The sequence below is a fragment of the Pelophylax lessonae genome (genome assembly GCF_965119305.1).
Source record: "Pelophylax lessonae genome assembly, chromosome: 1".
In the NCBI taxonomy this organism is placed as follows: domain Eukaryota; kingdom Metazoa; phylum Chordata; class Amphibia; order Anura; family Ranidae; genus Pelophylax; species Pelophylax lessonae.
In genome coordinates, this window is record NC_138768.1 from 492,690,935 (window position 1) to 492,710,487 (window position 19,553).

Below are 19,553 nucleotides of genomic sequence, written 5' to 3' on the forward strand. Positions count from 1 at the left end.
ATTGCTATTGGTCTGGTTTCGCAGGCTGTAACTGAATGGACCAAGTGGTTACGCCGGGACTTAGAAGAGGTCCCTCAGGCGGTATCAGATTTGTTGGAACAAATGATACAGGGGTTACAGTTTGTATGTGATGCGGCGTTAGACGCCACTCCATTATTGGCGCGAGCATCAGTCTCAGCGGTGGTTCTCAGGCGTACACTGTGGCTAAAAGGTTGGTTAGCCGACCAAGGTTCCAAAAAAGCATTGGCTAATATCCCCTTTTTAGGAGAGCGTCTATTTGGAGCCAACTTAGATGAGATCATTAAGGATCTCACGGGTGGAAAAAGCACCTTTTTACCGCAAAATGTTAAAGGTAAAGGAACTCGTCAAAAACGAGGGCCTTCTTTTTCTGCTCACAAGAGGTTTTTTCGTCCCGCGGGTGAAAAAATGAAGTCCTCCAAAGCTCCTTCAGGAGGCTTCAGGGGACGTTGGTCGGGCAAGCAAAAGCCCTCCCCCCTCCAGACCTGAAGATAAATCGTCCAAAGCCTGAAGGTGCGCCCCCACCCATAACTGGGGTGGGGGGACGTCTTCGCCGGTTCCCGGATCCATGGCTTTCCAGAATCCCGGACAAGTGGGTTTGCGAAGTCATAAGGTCAGGGTACAAGATCGAGTTTCGATCTCTCCCACCGGCGCGATTCTTCCCTTCCAATATTCGACTATCCCCGGATCGTTTAGAAGATCTGCGGAGAGCAGTCAAGGATTTACTACAACAAGGAGTGGTAGTCCACGTTCCTTGGACAGAACGTTTTCAGGGGTTTTATTCAAACCTATTTACAATACCCAGGAAAGAGGGCAAAGTGCGTCCAATTCTGGACTTAAGGGCACTCAATTCTTTTGTCAACATAAGAAAATTCAGAATGGAGTCCATTCGCACAGTAGCAGCCTTCCTGCATCCAGGGGATGTCCTAGCGTCCATAGACATCAAGGACGCATATCTTCACATTCCCATTTTCGCAGGACATCAGCGGTTTCTACGCTTTTCCATAGAAGAGAACCACTATCAGTTTGTGGCGTTACCTTTCGGTCTCGCCACGGCTCCTCGGGTCTTCAAGAAGGTGTTGGCCCCAATGTTGGCACTACTGCGCCAAAGAGGCATATCGATTCTTGGTTACCTAGACGATCTTCTGCTTCATGCAGAGTCTCCTCAGACCTTGCTACAAAACATAGAAATTACTATAATTTCTTTACAGGAATTCGGGTGGCTGGTGAACCAACAAAAGTCATTTCTGGTTCCCACCCAGAGGCTCGAATATCTGGGTCTAATTCTAGACACAGTCAGGTCAAGAGTTTTCCCTCCGGAAGATTCAATCAGCAGTCCAGTTGTTACTATCCAACAGATGGTCTTCTCTTCGAACTTGCATGAGGGTTCTGGGATTGATGGTGGCTTCCTTCGAAGCAGTCCCATTTGCCCAGTCCCATACCCGAATTCTTCAGCAAGAGATTCTTCTCAGATGGAATCGGAATCCGGAATCCCTGGACAATCAGATCCGATTGAGCAAACAGACCAGAGAGTCTCTGGTCTGGTGGCTTCGGTCTCCGATGCTCAGCCAGGGAAAGTCATTTCTGCCAATATATTGGACAATAGTGACCACGGATGCCAGTCTATCTGGATGGGGAGGAATTCTCGGTCAGTTATCTGTCCAGGGACTTTGGTCTCTGGAAGAATCCAGGTTGCCGATAAATGTATTGGAACTGAGAGCGATCAAACTTTGTCTGATTCACTGGACCGAGCAGCTCCAGGGCAGCCCGGTTCGGATCCAGTCGGACAACGCCACGGCCATGGCTTATGTCAATCACCAGGGGGGCACCAAGAGTGTCCGAGCGGCCAAAGAAGTGGCTTGCATTCTTTGCTGGGCGGAACGATTTGTTCCAGCTATCTCTGCGGTGTTCATTCCGGGGGTGGAGAATTGGCAGGCAGATTATCTCAGCCGTCAGACTCTGGATCAGGGGCAATGGTCCCTCCATCCAGAAGTTTTCCACCAGTTGTGCCTACGGTGGGGCACCCCGGATGTGGATCTGTTGGCATCACGATTCAACAGGAAAGTACAGAGATTCGTGGCTCGCTCCCGCGATCCTCTAGCAGAGACCGCAGACGCACTGATCGCCCCGTGGGGGCAATACCAGCTAATGTATGCCTTCCCTCCTCTCGGGTTACTGCCAAGACTTCTTCGCAGGATAGAGGAGGAAGGAATTCCAGTAATTCTGGTAGCAGCTCTGGACTGGCCTCGTCGAGCTTGGTACGCCGACGTGGTCAGACTGGTGGCGGACGTCCCGTGGAGACTTCCTCTCAGGGAGGACCTACTGTCTCAGGGACCGATCTTCCATCCTGCTTTACGATCGCTGGCTTTAACGGCCTGGCTATTGAGACCCAGGTGCTGAAGGACAAAGGTTTGTCAGCTTCAGTTATTCCTACTCTAGTTGAAGCAAGGAAAGCGACTTCCAGAAAGATTTATCATCGCACATGGAAGTCCTACATTGCATGGTGTGAACCTCTGGGGTTCCGTCCACGGTCTTATTCGGTTAGTCGAATATTGGCTTTTCTGCAACAAGGGGTTGAGCAGAAACTGGCCTTTAGTACTATCAAGGGTCAGGTCTCAGCGTTAGCTATCTTCTTTCAGAAGCCTTTGGCTACTCATTCCTTGGTGCGGAATTTCATCCAGGGGGTGCGACATCTGGCTCCGCCAGTGCGCGCGCCGTTACCACCCTGGGATCTTAATTTAGTATTGTCGGTTCTTCAGAAACCTCCCTTTGAAGATATTAGGGAGATTCCTCTACCTACGTTGTCCCAGAAGGTGGCCTTCTTGGTGGCTATTACTTCTGCACGCAGGGTGTCAGAACTGGCCGCATTATCTTGTTGTTCCCCATATCTGGTGGTTCATAAAGATAAGGTGGTTCTTCGTCCGAATCCATCCTTCCTACCAAAAGTGGTTTCAGAATTTCATCTGAATGAAGAAATTGTATTACCTTCCCTGTGTCCTAAGCCCAGTCATCCTCGGGAGTTTGCTTTACACTCCTTGGATGTGGTCCGGGCGATCAGGGTATACTTAAAAACGACAGACTCGTTTCGCAAGACGGATTCACTTTTTGTGATCCCGGATAGACCCAAAAAGGGGTTGCCTGCATCTGCCGCGACCATTTCCAAATGGATCAGACAGACGGTGGTACAGGCTTATTCTATTAAGGGTCGGGAGCCCCCGTTCCCTGTTAAAGCGCACTCCACTCGGGCACTTAGTGCGTCATGGGCCTTTCGCCATCAGGCGTCAGTGGTCCAGGTGTGCAAGGCGGCTACCTGGTCGTCGGTGCATACCTTTACAAAACATTATAAAGTTGATGTAATGGCATCATCTGATGCCGTGTTTGGCCGCAAGGTTTTGCAGGCCGCCATTTGAGGAGACCAGTGGTCTGCCTCGAGGGTTTTTTTCCGTTGGAAATTTTTTCTTTTGAGTCTCATTCTTTGTTTATAATGAGCCTTTAAAACTTCGTTTGGCACCGGTTGGGCCTTCTAGATTGGATTTTGATTTTTGTCAATCCCACCCCTCATTTGTGGCACTGCTTCTGGATGTCCCAGCTCTTGAGAATCAAGAAGACTACGTCTGTCAATGAGCGATAGAGAAAAATGGATTTTTGTAAGATTTTACCGTAAAATCCTTTTCTCTTAAGCTCATTGACAGACGTAGTACCCGCCCCTCTATCATTGGGTTGGGTTAAATTCTCTGTTACTGCTTTAAAACAGAACTGATTCCCTGTAGCAGAGAGGGAGGATATGCCCTCAGGGACTGCCCCTAAGGTGGAGCCAGAACGTTTTGTCTTTCTGCCTAGTCCTACTCTTGCGGAGACAACATAACCCAGCTCTTGAGAATCAAGAAGACTACGTCTGTCAATGAGCTTAAGAGAAAAGGATTTTACGGTAAGATCTTACAAAAATCCATTTTTTATAGTACTTCAAACTACACCCCCATAATCCATCTCACCCCTTTCATATAAGACCCTTACTGATCACAATTAAAGGAACAACACCCCTGTTTAAATTGTACCGCAATACCCTTCTCCACCTGGCTACTATTGATATGTATGTCAGGCTAATTTTGACTACACACACACACACACACACACACACACACACACACACACACACACACACACACACACACACACACACACACACACACACACACACACACACACACACACACACACACACACACATACACATACACACACATATTAAGTATGACCATTACTGTCCGCAGATGTTCTGCAGTATATTAGCTGTACCCTTTGCTACCCTAACATTTAGTATTCTCCTCTTTATTACAGTTTTTCCTGTCCTATGTTGATGGGTTACTCCCTCCGATTTCACGGTGGAGTCGCTCTTACTTAGTCCTCTATGCCATGTGCCAAGATTGTGAGCTGGAGTAGTACGTTCATGAGGCACCTTTGGGTTATATGTGCTCTAAATGTTAAAACATACCATCGTACTTGCCTAATTCTACTGTTTACATGTTTCCTATAGATACATTGCTTGCACTTCTCCTCAGGAAGTGATAATTCATGAAACTCATTCAGCATTTAGGATGCAATCGGCTATCAAATTGTGGTACACATGTTGTTTTGTTATATCTACCTCAACGAGATTCTGTTTGCATTCAGCTCATGATGATTACTCCCATGTGAGTGGGTTATGATTGGATCCATATACCCATGGCTTTTCCTATGTATGGTTCCAATTATGATGCAATTTGTTTATTTTGTGATTAATACCTTGTACCGTTTCTACCATGTTTTATTGTCCTGTGATTAATTTTCAAAAAATATTGGTTACTTTTACATATAGTTTTTGACCGTCCATATATACTTGGCATACGTTAACCAGTATAGTGACACGACTCATATAGAGTCTCAATTTTAAATCCCCCCCCCCTCCCTCGTGTTCTATATGAATAGGGATGGAGGTACACGGCATCATTTACCTCCATATAAAGTCCTAATTTGTTAGTGAGGAAATACTTATAACAGGGCTTGACAAACCCCGGCGCTTGGTCGCAATTGTGACCAGAAACTGCGTCCTGGCACCTGGGCTGCCGCCAGCCCACCCACAAACTCCTGACGCTCCGGACAAGCAGCTCAGTGTGCCGGCAGCTGAAGCTTTTCTCTCTCCCCTGCCTGGTCTTCATGTCCGGCTGTGAGTGACATGGGAGGAGAGGGGGCCAGCCTCCTCCCCTCAGGCGACCACTGTCCCCTCCTCCCCAATGCTCGTGCAAGGTCTAAGGATTAACGGATTTCAGTGGCGGCTGGTGCTCAATTTTTTGGCGGGCGCAAACAGAAAAATGTAATAGGCATTGCTTTGCGGCAACAAACATGGCAAAAATTTGCATGACTTTGAGGTCACAAAAGTGTGAAAGGGGCCTTCAGTAATCAAAGTACAGCGTGCCCCCATTCAATGCAGAGTTAGCACAGCGTGCCCCCATTCAATGCAGAGTTAGCACAGCGTGCCGAGAGATCATTGCACTTACCTGATGCAGCGATGGCTTCTCCTCAGTCCTCCGCGTCTCCAGAGTCCTCCTCCTTGGCCAATCGCAAACGTTCGCCTTTCAGCCAATCAGGAAACGGGTCTCGAACTTCCTGATTGGCCAGGAGGAGGATCTGTGTGACAATAGAGAATATTCATTCGCTATTGTCACTCAATGGGTGAGCTCGGGGCACACTGCTCTTGGCCCCAGGTCCACCCTTTTCTGAAGCCTATTAGAGCCTTTGGCTCTAATCACGTCCAGAAGAAAAAAAACCCCATTGAACTCCATGTGTCCGGTGCCCTGCATGCAGATTAGGGGGCCGGACGCATGGATTGGGGGGGGGTGCCCCAACGCACCGCCACTGACAGATTTTCTCTGGAGGAGCTCTCTTCTACTTGTGCTGCATTGCCCCCCCCCCCCCCCCCCCAGAGCCCACCTACGCAGTGTGGGAGGGGTCGGTGGATGGAGTTCAGACCTTGGTGCAGGGTGATGTTGAGGAGGACCTGCCAGCTTGTGTAGTCTCCACCTGATGGAGCGGGTGGACTATCAGTCCTCTTAGCGTGAAAGGGAGGTTTTCTGGTGGAGGAAGGAGACGCAGCTGCCTGGGCTGTGTTCCTGTGTGCATGCTGTGACCCGCTGAGCCGGTGATCTTGAAAAGTTTACAGTGTGCTGTGGGGTGGAGGAGGGGAGAATGAGGCAGGTGGATATGGTTTAGAATAATCCAGTTATGTCCTCCTGATAAAACCCTGTGTACCATCAACAATTACCACTCTATGTACAGCTGGACTCCAGTATTTTATGGTGACCAGAATCCCACCAGAGCAATGAGTGGAGTCACCCTGGGGGACACACGTAGGCAGAAAGTGGCTGCAAAGAGGCAGCAGTAGATCAGCGGCACTGGGATATTTCTTTCGTCCTTGTTTTTTATTTAACTCCCTCACATCCGCGCTACAGCCTATATACGGCTGCAGCGCGGACTTGAATTTTCGGGAGGCCATTTTTAAACGGCCTCCCAGAAAGACTCTCCCCGCGCGCTCCCGCGAGCGCGCATCGGGGAGAATCTGTGTCGGCCGTGTCCCTTGGACACGGCCGATCACAGATCGTGGTGAATGGCCAATCACAGCGGCCATTCACCACCTGATCAAGCCGTCCAATGAGAGATAATCTTATATGTAAACATATGAGATCATCTCTCATCGCCGGCGCTCCTTCCTCACACAGACACTGCAGTGTGAGGAAGGAGGGGGAGCCGACAGCCGCCGGGGACACACAGCAATGTAATCAGGGCACTGATCACCAGTGCCCTGATTACTAAAGGTAAAAAAAACACACACATTGCCCCCCCATCAGTGCCCACAGTGCCCGCCATCAGTGCCCCCATCAATGCCCACAATCAGTGCCCATAGTGCTGCCAGTCAGTGCCCATCAGTGCCTGCTCATCTAGGCACTGATGAGCACTGACTGGCAGCACTATGGGCACTGAGTGTGCTGCTCATCAGTGCCACCCGTCAGTGTCCATCAGTGCCGGCTCGCAGTGCCGCCTATCAGTGCTCATCAGTGCCGCCTATCAATGCCGCCTATCAGTGCTCATCAGTGCGGCATATTAGTACCTCCTCATCAGTGCCCATAAGTGCCACCTCATCAGCGCCCATAAGTGCCACCTCATCAGCGCCCATAAGTGCCACCTCATCAGCGCCCATAAGTGCCACCTCATCAGCGCCCATAAGTGCCACCTCATCAGCGCCCATAAGTGCCACCTCATCAGCGCCCATAAGTGCCACCTCATCAGCGCCCATAAGTGCCACCTCATCAGCGCAGCCTATCAGTGCCCATCAGCGCCGCCTCATCAGCGCCCATCAGTGCCGCCTCATCAGCGCACATCAGTGAGGGAGAAAAATTTATTTTCAAAATTTACTCGCAGAAAATAAGAAACTTTTTTTTTTTTTTTGTAAAAAATAAAAAACCCAGAGGTGATTAAATACCACCAAAAGAAAGCTCTATTTGTGTGAAAAAAATGATAAAAATTTCATATGGGTACAGTGTAGCATGACCGCGCAATTGTCACTCAACGTGTGCGAGCGCTGAAAGCTGAAAATTGGCCTGGATGGGAAGGGTGTTTAAGTGCACAGTAGGCAAGTGGTTAAAGTGTCACTAAGATTTTATTTAGATGTGCAGTTAAGTGGTAAAAATGTACAGTAGATAGAGGTTTTTGCCACCCATAAGCTACAATAGGCAGCAGATTAGGGTGTGTTTTACATGCCGCAGTCACAATGATTTTGAATGATTTTCCCCCTATAACAGGTTTTTAGTCATTCTCTCTGGCCAGCCTATAACCCTGACGAAGTTGCATTATTTTGGAGTTATTGACTCGTCCGCTCTGTTGTAACTAAGTTAGGGGCGCAAATTACTTGCCTTTCCCCGGTGCGCTGACAAGCCATGCTACGCTAAAAAAAACCTGGCTCCTATCTTTTTAGCTGGCTCCTAGATTCTAAGCAAATTTGTCAAGCCCTGACTTTTAAGATGTCATGTTTTCTGGACCTCTTTTTCTATTGTTTTTTACTTTACTTCACGCTCAGGAGAAAGAACAGCAGTCAAAGAGGATAAAAGTGCCCATGGAAAAAGAACATCGTGACCGTATTAGGGAAGAATTAAAACTTGCCAAGGAGCGAGCAAAAGAAGATGCCAAAAAAAAGAAAGATGAAGAAAGGGAGCAAAAGGCGAAGGAGAAGAAGGAAAAAAAGGAAAAAGATGACAGAGAAAAGGCAGAAAAAGTGCGGCTTAAGGAAGAGAAGAAAAAAGAAAAGCTTGAAGCCTTAGAGTAAGTTTTTAATTTTTTGGGAAAAGCGGTGTGGGGTATAAGATGGTGTAAACTGACAGAGGTTTCCTTTTTAGTTTGGTAATGACAAAAAATATGTAAGTTTTTAAATAGAATACCAAATGGCTTTTTCAAGGAAGAATTGGGTTACCTTGTAGCTTTTAAAGTGGTTGTAAACTCCCAGGTAGTGTTTGCACCTATAGGTAAGCCTATGATAAGGCTTGCCTAAAGGTACTGTAAATATCTCCTAAACTTCAACTGTTAAAGCGGTTGTACACCCAAAAAAAAAAAAAAAAAAACAAAACATGCAAGGCAAAGGCATAATGAGCTAGTATGCATCGCATACTAGCTCATTATGTATTACCTTAGAACGAAGCCCCGACACAGACCCCCGGACATCGCTGCGGGCGCCGCCATGATCCCTCGGCGTCTCTTCCGGGTTCGGCGGCTCCGGCGCTGTGATTGGCTGGAGCCGCGATGACGTCGCTCCCGCACATGCGTGATTTTCCGGCAAGCTCCTGGCAAGAAAAACTGGAGGTCCACCCGTGCCGGTTTAGGAGATATTAATTGTACCTACAGGTAAGCCTTATTATAGGCTTACCTGTAGTTAAGTGTCAAAAAGCGGTATACTACCGCTTTAAAGAGATATTTAAATTGCATGCAGCCGATGACGTTATCTGCACATGCGCTCTGAAGGAACGGCAGCCCATGCCGTTCCTTCAGAGCCCTATGCTGTGAACGCCAGCTCCCGAATGCATGCGTGGAAGTGATGTCATAGCGGCTCCGGCCAATTAGATGGCTGGATGACGCGAACCCAGAAGTAAGATGGCTGAACATGTCAGCCTTTTTTGCCGGTGAGCCGGCAGCACTGCGGGAGCTTCCTTCTAAGGTAAGTATTTCATAATGAGTTAGTATGCAATGCATACTAGCTCATTGTGCCTTTTTTTTTCTTTCAGGTTTTATTTTTAATTTCTCCCCCTGAGGTTTTACAACCTCTTTTAGAGGGAATGGAGGTAAATTTGGGGCATATCAATGTCAATTTTTTTTTTTTTTTTTTTTTCATGTGCCCTGGGCATATCAAAACTACTGTGATATACTGTACCAAAAAAATCCAGACATTCTGAATTTTTCCACAGTGCATTGGATGGGATTTTTGCGCTGCGCACTGCTGTGCGGTCAACTACCCATTAAAGTGGACGTTCCCCTTAACACTAAAATCGCTACATCTACAGGCAACCACCATAGAAAAGGCAACCACCATAGAAAACGAACCTATCTGTCAGCAGCGGCTTCGCTGTAGAGGTGGGTGCAGAGGAAGTAGCTGACAACAGAACCACCTTAGTTGGAATGGAATGGCTCAAGTGGCTAAAGGTGTGATTGCCATCATCCCTTGTTAATGGTCAAAATGTTTAATCCTTATTGATTGGGAATTTCAAGTCAATCCAAACAATTAGGTATAAAAACTATCTTATTTTAAATATTTAAAAAAAAAAAAGCAAATGAATTTGTAAATGTAGGCAACAAGCAAACAAGTGTATTACCAAGTCACTAAAGGTGACAAAAGTGGTATTCCCCCAACTGCTTGCTGTCCTGTTCGATTTAAAGGTTGAAACCGCATACGGGTTTCCTAGTGGTGGGGATAACTAACTCGTTTCAAAGTATACAACAAAATCTTGGGATTTTTACTACTTCTGCAACATACAATAATTACATTTTAGGTTGCATGCTATACAGAATTTTACGAATGTGGAATCCACATAGTAAATTGGAAAGAGTTGCATAACCTCTTACCCTTTTGGCTAGAGTACTCCCACAAGCTAGGTGACTTGGGGATTTTTTGTTCTAAGTGTGCAGAACTTTGGATATATAAGGAAAATGAGGGATCAAGGGAAGGAAAAAAAAATGCGATTTCACTACAATTCCAATATTTTTGTGGAAGAAATGTATTTTTCACTGACGGACACAGCTCCATATCTTCTTAGACCCTTGGGATTATACTGCTCTCTCCACAGGAGTAGAACCGGGTGGATATTTTGGGTACGCCCCTGGGGCAGTCCCAGGGGGTACACTTCCACTTCCTGCTCTAGGACACCAGTTTATTTACTGCCTAGTCAGGAGCTGGGATCTGCAGCCCTGGTATTTTTTCATTTTTAAATGGCGTTTTTTTTTTTTTTTCTCTGTTCATGTGAGAACTACAATTAACTGCCGGACTGGGCGACACATTACATAATCTTTACTGTCATGGCCAGAGTCGCAGCGTACCTCTGAGCCGCAGCACCCCATCCCCAAGATGGTGCGGTGGACTGCCAGGAGTGGTGCCCGCTCGGTTCCCAGGGGTGGTGAGTAATGTGGGCCATTCCCTGGGTTGGTAGGCCCCGTCTGTGCCCTTCATTCCCTCATGGTTCCCCCCACCCTACTGGGGTTCCGGGGCTGGAGGGAGATGGGAGCGTGCCGCCGGTGGGTCATTTTCAGTGCTCCTGCAGCGAATGGCTGCACGGGTGGATCCCTGTGAGGGCCCACTCTGGTGGACTTACAAGTACCTGTACGGCAGGTCTGGGTCCTGGGTGCTGAGCTGCACCACGTTGCCACGCCATTTTGTTGTGGATGGCTGTATACAGCCTTTGTGGTCATGTTTCTTTAGCCTGTGGAGCTGTGATACGGCTGTGGGCTTCTAGTGGCAGTTCCTTGAACTTCCTCTTTTTCTCTGATCGCCACCCGACGTGCAGCCTGACACACTGGCTCTCCATCTGAGTTAAGGGGTGGTGAGCCCTGTGGGTGCTTAACGGCTCCCTCTTTCTTTTTTAGCAGTATTTGGTGCACTGGGACTTGTGGTACCTCTGGTGCAGGGGGGGTTCTTTTAACAGCAATTTTTACCCTTTGCTAGCAGTCCTCAGTTTAACCTATGGAGTCCCTGGCGCATATCACCATCTGACCCCCTCTCAGGCTGTGGGGCCTGCTGGGTCCCAGTCAGCATTGTCTGCTATGACAGTCCTGCAGTCGCTAGTGTCCAAGGGTAGATATGGCCCTCCAAATAGGATGAGCAAAAGGTGTCCGCCACTTTCACTTGCATCCTCTCTCCTCAGATTCTGAGGTTGATTTGGCCGTCACGGACGCGAGTCACCCTCCTCTGTCCACGCACCCGGAGTGCTCTGATATTGAGGATGTTTACTCTTCTACTACAGCCACGCATGAAAAGGCGCTGGTGGATGCACTCTATCAGTGTGGGAAAGATTAAAAATTGGAAGACACTGCTATTGCTGCACAGGTACAAAATTGTATCCGCAGAACCTCCCCTTTCCCACCTATTTCGACAACATTATCATAAGTCAGTGGCGATCCCAAAACGCTTTGTGAGAAGTTATCCTTTTGAAGAGTCCCTTTTTAAAGAAACTGACAGTGCCACCAGTAGTGGACACTCGGATTTCCAGGTTGAACAAATCTACCCTGCTCCCGGTGGAGGACTTGCCCATCCTTTAAGGACCCTTTTGACAAGAGAGCTGAATCTCTGATCCTTAAATTTTTTACCATGGCTGGTTCGATTCTGCGTTTGTTTTTTTGCCATAACCTTAGTTTCCCAAACCTTAACGGAATGGGCTAAGCTCTTGCACCGGGATTGGAAGGGGAATAGTCCCCTCCTGATTTGATGGAGCTTGTGGACCAGTTGATTCAGGGGTTAAAGTTTTTATCTGTGATTCCTCTCTGGATGTGGCCCCCTTAGCCTGCTGGCTGTCCGTGACAGCGGTGACTTAAGCCACAATATATTTTGGAAATACTGGTCTTCGGACCCAGCTTCTGATAATGTATTGACGGATCTCCCTTTTGTGGGAGATCGCTTGTTCGGAGCTTCTATGGAAGAGATCGTTAAAGGTCTTACTGGAGTTAAGCGTACTCTGCTTCCACAGACATCTGCCCGTAACCCTGCATCGGCCTGGTAAGTCTAGAGTGGGTTCCTTGGGCTTGTCTGCAGTGCCCGCTTCTGCCTGAAGGGGGCGCCCTCATCCGTATATGGTGTGGGAGGACGTCTTCGATAGCAATCCGTGGACCTCATTGATTCAAAACAAATGGGTCCACTAAGTTGGTTCGATCCGGTTACAAGGTCTAGTTTAAGTCCTTGACTCCAGCAAGGTTCTTGCCTAACATCCTGGGTTTGTCCCCAGATTGCCTGCGAGGTCCTCTGGGGGTGGGGGGGGGGTACAGGACCTGCTTTCACAGGGGGGGTCGTTGTACTGGTTCCGGAATCGGAATGCTTTCGGGGGGTTTTTTTTTTTTTTTTTTTTTTACAAACCTATTTACTGTTCCCAGGAAGGAAGGCAAGGTCTTGCACAAAAATGTTGAAGGCCTTGAGGTCCAGGATTGGACAAGTTCAGATATTTTGAATGGAGTCCATGCGCACAGTGGTGGTGGCATTTCTTCATCAAGGGGATTTCCTGGCCTCTATTGATATCAAGGACTCTAACCTTCATATCCCAATATATATTGGGCATCAGCGTTTCCTTCGCTTTGACGTGGGCGAGGAGCACTATCGACCACCATTTGTTTTGTTACCTCTTGGTCTCTCCTCGGCTGTTCACAAAAGTTTTGACCCTGGTGTTAGCTTTGTTAAAGCAGAAGGGGATTGCAGTATTGGGGTACTTGGAGGATCTTCTGCATGCAGAGTCTCCCGAATGCCTTGTCAGTCTGGACATTTTGGTGCTAATTTTGCAGGAGTTCGGATGGAAACTGAATTTCCATAAATCTGTTCTGGTCCCATCCACCAAATGACTATCTGGGGCTGACCCTGGACACGCCCTCAGCCCGGGTGTTATCTTCCAGGGGCAAAACTTCAGAAGCTGCAGGATGCAGTACGGCTTATGTTCAACTGGAGGTCATCTCTCAGGACTTGCATGCAAGTGCTGGGTCTGATGGTTTCCACTTTTTGAGGTGGTTGTGTTTAACTCCTTTCTATACCATATCCCTACAAAAGGAAGTTCTGGCAAAATGGAATAAAAACCCACAGTCTAGACAATCTGATCCTTTTGAGCCGAGGTACGAGGGAATCCCTGATTTGGTGGCTCCGCTCTCTGGTGCTTCAACAGGAAAAATCTTTTCTCCCCATGTACTTGACAGTGGCTGCCACAGATGCCAGCTTGTCCAGGTTAGGTGGTGTCTTGGGCATTCATTGTGCTCAGGGAATTTTGACGCTGCCAATCAATATCCTGGAAATTCAGGCTATCAGGCTCTGCCTGACCCGATGGACAGATTTAGTGTGGCGGCGCCCGGTAAAGATACAATCAGACATTGCCACGACCGTGGCATATGTAAATCAACGGGGCACCAGAAGTTCCCTAGCGGACCGGGAACTAGCTGGCATTCTAAGGTGGGCAGAACGGTTCGTTACAGCCATCTCTGCTGTGCATAGTCCAGGAGTGGAAAATTGTCAGGCGGATTACATCAGTTGGCAGACGTTTGATCAGGGAGAATGGTTGCTGTGGTGGAAATTGGGGTCTGGTGCTTCGAAATTTTATCGGTGCGCGGACAACTTCGCTGCTCTGAAAGATGCACTTTGGCGGACCATATGGGGAGGAGAAAGCGTCAACACAACCAGTCAGGCATGTATATTTTCAAAAAGTACAATAGAAATGGTAGTGTATGTAAATTAACCAACTGTGCCGTGTGCAATAGTTTCCAGCCGTTGGGTGCAAGGTGGAACCATGCACTATTGCTAACAATGATTCCTATGTATAGGAAAATGGCTGTACCACTATACAGTGGAACTAGCGTGGATTCTCATGAATGCTGCCATGTCAGTACATACGCTTGCACTTCTGTCATAACCTGTTAGAGTGAATCCTATTTAATACAGTTCATAAAAACCATATTTGATAGTGATTATGCTACTGTTGGAGTAAACGACTATTTGCAAAAGAAAATAGCAACAGTATTTCAATCATGCGGATCAAGCATAATGGAAAGTTACCAGCCATTATTCAAGCGAAAGGGCAGATACTTATCAAAATAATTCCACATCCCAAACATATCTTCGCCAGTTCCAACCGGTGCTCCGGCTGGCTGATACATTTTGCGCGGCGGAGTTTGCATCGTACTGCCATAGATCTGGACTTGCATTCGCTTGTTTGCTAACTGCTAAGAGCGCTTGCTGTTGGGGAGATGAGGCAAGTGGTATGCAGTCTCCATTTAATGGAAGGTTTCCACAACTACAGGTCTTTCCTCAATGCTAGTTAAAGCCATATATGCTGTACATAGCTATTACCAATAAACTGACCCTGGTAGACCTAATGGCAATTTAAATAAAACGCTTCCTGAAAAATGTCCACACAAATAATGTTTCCACAAATAATAAAATTTCCACTACACTACCAAAACTCCTGCGAAGAATTGAGGCAGAACGGATTCAGGTCATTCTAGTTGCTCCGGACTGGCCTCGCAGATCCTGGTACGCAGACCTAGTACGGTCGGTCGCCAATGTCCCCTGGAGACTCCCTCTCAAAAAATATATTAGCTCAAGGGCCGATCTTCCATCCTGCTTTTTAGTCGCTGGCTTTAATGGTGTGGCTATTGAAAGCCAGGTTCTGAAGGATAGAGGGGTGTCTGAATCAGTGATTCCTATGCTGTTAAAAGCTAGGAAATCTAATTCTAGGAAGATCAGTCTGGAGGGGTTTTTTTTTTTTTTTTTTCTTTTGGTTTTCGCGTGTTTTGGAGTCTCTCCAAAGAGATTAGCGTTTGTCCTTGGGTACTATTAAATACTAGTTTTCGGCCTTGGTGATTTTCTTTCAGTGCCAGTTGGCCATGAATCCACACCTTTTTGTTCAGGGATTTAATCACCTGGCTCCCCCAGTAAGGTCTGTTTACTCTATGGAACCTAAATTTGGTGCTGTCAGTTCTTCAGAAACTGCTTTTTGAAAATATTTGTGAGGTTCCTCTGCTTACTGTCAAAAAAAGATAGCTTTTTGGTGGCTTTTACTTCTGCACGCAGAGTTAAGGCCCGTACACACGTACCGATCGTCGGCATACAAACGTCGGCGGACGAAAGATCTGCCGATTGTACGCGTGTTAGTATGGTGCCTCCGACAGATGTCTGCGCACAATCCGCGGACAAAAGTCTTTCGTGCAAACATGAAAATTTTTGTCTGCGGACACCAGAACGGACGATTGTTCGCCTGTCAGTACAGAATTCGGCCGACAGACCGCAGATTTGCAAGACTGGGCATGCTCAGAAAATTAAAAACACAGGGAAAGTTAACCATTACATGACATCACTTCTGCAGTCAGCTGAAGTCTGCAGACAAAATTCTTGTGCTGTCCTTGTGCTGTCTTTGCACTTTTCAACAGACACCGACATCCCGGGGAGAAAAGAGGAACATTTGTATGCCGACCATCGGTACGTGTGTACGGGGCTTTAGCTGCACTGTCTTGTCATTCATCTTGGTGGTTCACAGAGACAAAGTAGTGCTTTGTCCCTGTCAGTCGTTCCTGCTTAAGGTCGTCTGATTTCCATTTAAATGAAGAGGGGTTTCCTTCATTGTGGCCTAAGCATCCTAAAGAGTCTGCCTTACATTCTTTGGATGTGGTTCGGGCAATCTGGGTGTATCTGGTGGTGACTGAGAATCCAATTTTCAGAAAGACTTGATTAGTCCTTAGGGATAGTCCCCGTAAGGAGTTGGCTGCGTCTGCTTTGACCTTTTCCAGGTGGATCAGGCAGATGGTGGTGCAGGCCTAAAAAGGGTCAGGTTCCTCTTTTCCTGTCAAGGTGCACTCTACTAGGGCGCTTAGTATCTCCTGGGCCTTTTTGTCATCAAGCGTCAGTGACGCAGGTTTGCAATGTGGCCTCCTGGTCGTTAGTGCACACTTTACGTTTTATGAAGAGGATGTGTTGGCATCTACGGATGCTTCCTTTGGCCGCAAGATTTTGCAGGCTTTGGTTTAATAGGATGTATTTTTTTTTTTTTTTATTTCAGTTGAGCCCCTGTTGCCTGGGGAATTTTTTTTCCCCATCCGTCATGTTTAACACTGCTTTGGGACGTCCCAAGTTGTAGATCCGGAGCTGTCCGTCAATGAACGAAAAAGAAAATTGGATTTTTGGCTTACCATAAAATCATTTTCTCTGATGTTCATCAACAGACACCGCTCCTGTCATCCTTGACCATTGTGTTATACTGCCCCCTAAAGGAGTAGGACACTAGGCAGTCAAAAATCCCATTCTTACACTTGCTGTAAAATAATTTCTCAAAGACTTGAATAGGGGAAGGCAGGTTTCAACCAATTTCTATTTGTTGCAATGCTTGAGGTACTGAGACTGCTCCTCCCCGATTTTCTCTTTCCTTTTCCTTCACCCAGTGAAGTCTGAAAGATCTTTTGAGTTTTGTGTGTGTGTTTTTTTTTTTTTTTTTTTTTTAACCTTTTACCACTGGTACATTCGTCTGATTTCTGTCGCAGTGGTCACCAAGCAGGGTAGATGGGGAGAGCCCAGAGATGGCAATTTATAACCTGACAAGCTTAGTGATTGTCATGAGAGATGTATGTGTACTAACATTGCTGATCTAAGAATGTCAATTCTGTGGGTTTCATGCAGATTTTGGCATGAATATCTTTACCTGAACAATTTTTTTTTTTTTTTTTCTTGAAAGGTCCCACAGTGACAGCTCCAATACTTATAATGGCTACTTTAAAAGTTTTGGGGTTATAAATGTACACCTGGTGATAATCGTAGTTTTGTTACGTATTATCATGTTTATTTCCTCTGGCTGTTCGTATTTTCAGTTTCTACTTTTTGTTTTGAAAGAGCCAAGCAAGAAGAAAAACGCAAAAAGGAAGAAGAGAAGCGAATGAAGGAAGAAGAAAAGGTAGACTACTGTTTTTTTTTTTTGCCTAGCAATATTCTGCCTTAAGTAAAAGAATTGTTAATATTTTCTCCTCTCACCTTCCAGGATAGCAACACATGAGATGAGAGGCTCCACCCTACAGGAAACACAATCAGTTCAGTTGTTAAAAGGGCCCCACTCTTCCCCTTGTCACTCAATATTGTTACTCCTACAGTGAAAAATTTATTTTTTTTCTCTGACCTGATGACTGTCAGATGGTCCCCGTGTGAGGCAGGTTCAGCTATGCCGGTGAGGCTGCCCTCTTTCTGTAGGCTTCTCACAGGTCGCCCCAGGATATGGGTCACAGCTTGGCTCTCCAGAGCCTGGTGCTGGCTTTTCAGCAGGGTCTCCTCCTGTCCTCTCTGCCATTCAGACAGCGTTCGGCTGCCGGACATAGCGGCAGCTTGGAGGAGGAACCAGCGCTTTGCGTCTCGCTTTGAAATCAGAACTTCCAGTTTGTGCAGGAAAGGCGGAGCACTTGTGCGACCTGGAAGAGCGAAGCGAGTATGGAGGAGATGCCAGAACCGCATGGCGGAGGTGAGGCAGACAGCCCAAAAGAGCCAGAAGGCTGCCAAAGACAAGAAACCTGTTGCAACCCAACTCAAAGGAGTGAAGGTCAGTGCAGGTGGCTGCAGGCAAGAGCAGATCGGAGTCCGGTAAGTGCAGTTTTCTCCTAGTTGCTGCTAATACCAGTGTCAGGCTTAGTCCCTGGTAGTGCCCATGCTCTCCCCATTGGGAAACCTGTAGCCAAGTTATTGTGGGTCAGGAAGAGTGATCTTGTGTTTCTCTCCTCCTTCTGCAGAATCTCCAGGTGGTACCCAGGAGGCCTGTGAAATACCCCCCCCCCCCCGTATCGGCTAGCACTAGCTCCTCCAAGAAGTGTGCTAATTGCGTGGACAGGAAAAAACGGTTTGGTTGAGAGAGAATGAGGGTGCTATGCAATATATTGTATAATTTTTGCCTGAGGTGTAAATCGCCTTGCTGAAATAGTGGAGTAGATGTCCACCTAACCAAAAATGTATGAATCAAAAAATGTTCCACATGAGACGTGGAGAAGAAAAAATATGAAGATATGGTTATTGGTGGGTATCTGGGGCAGTGAATCTCAATAGCAATTCCTCAAAAGTAGTTTATTAGATAAAAATCATGTGTGTACAAAAGCTACCTACCAGATAATAGTGCAATGGTGCTAACATATGACACAGAAGACAAGACAAACTAACATGTAATGATAAAAAAACATAACAAAACCGGCCAGTGTAAATAGTAAGTCCTATCATAGACTAGGAGATTTCCTTAGTGAGTCGATCGTGAATTGAGCGGGTAATGAATGTCTATGTAGGTCCCTGTAGGAGACTCGGATCAGGTGAGTGATTCAATTCTCAGATGAATATCTTCAATAAAGTGCCACTGCTAATCACTGAGATATGTGCTTTCCATGTTCAACCTCAAAAAGTCCTGACTATCCCTCTATATATTTCCACTGATATCTATAATATACGTGTATTTTCCCAATGGTGATCCAATTGTTTCATTTATTCAGACGGGATTTGAAATGTAGAAGGATCAAAGGGGGTATGCAAGTGATGATAGCATGTATAAGAGGGATAACTAAATGACAGGCAGATCTTATCTGGTATATGCAAATTTGAGTTCTAATGGCAAAGAGTCGACAGTTGTTTGTATTATTTCCTCAGTTTTTCTATAAGAATGAAATGTCATATGTGGGTATTCATTTCCATGATTATGTAGGAGACAGGGATAATCCGATTATTCATCTACCATAGGATATACAAAGTTTATGCTCAGTCATGAACGTGATGGACCGCAAGGTATGTGGACCACTTTTAAAATATTATATTGAATGATCTGAGTTTTTTGAGAGATGGAAAATGCCTCTAGATAGACATAGGTGATCTACTTGTTCTATCATTCATTGTGCAAATTTGTTCCTGTACTGTGTGGACTAGAAGGTATTAGAGCTATCTAGTGAAGAAATCATTCCAATGGAAATGAATACTTGCATCAGTGTTACTAGGAATTTTGCTCATTTACCTCTCATCCGCTTAGGATGTATCTTCACCTCTTGTGCTCAGAGTTCCCCTATTAATGATAGGGTTTGCACCTTGCTGCTTTTTGCTGTTCCAGTGGTGTGGGTAAGCAGTTGAGTGCCAGCAGTAATTTGATATGCCGATATCTGATAATCGTGTGTTGTATGTGGTCCGCGATCCTCTTGGGAGTAAGTGATTGAACACCTGGCCGGTGCAGTGACGTCAACGTGTTTCGCTGGGGGGGGTTTAGTGCTAAACAGCTGCGCCCTTCAGATGGCAA

The 19,553-nt window shown here is 46.6% G+C and overlaps 1 protein-coding gene across 1 annotated transcript in view; it reads left to right on the forward strand.

Annotated features, from left to right (window-relative positions):
- The window catches only part of CHAF1A (chromatin assembly factor 1 subunit A), a gene marked incomplete at its 3' end in the record, with an annotated part of 442,221 nt that overhangs the window by 88,319 nt on the left and 334,349 nt on the right, over positions 1–19,553 (forward strand). Inside the window, exons 4-5 of the mRNA XM_082246912.1 lie at positions 8,126–8,367; positions 17,144–17,204. Of these exons, the coding sequence (XP_082103038.1) occupies positions 8,126–8,367; positions 17,144–17,204 (303 nt within the window). The remainder of the gene's footprint in view (positions 1–8,125; positions 8,368–17,143; positions 17,205–19,553) is intronic.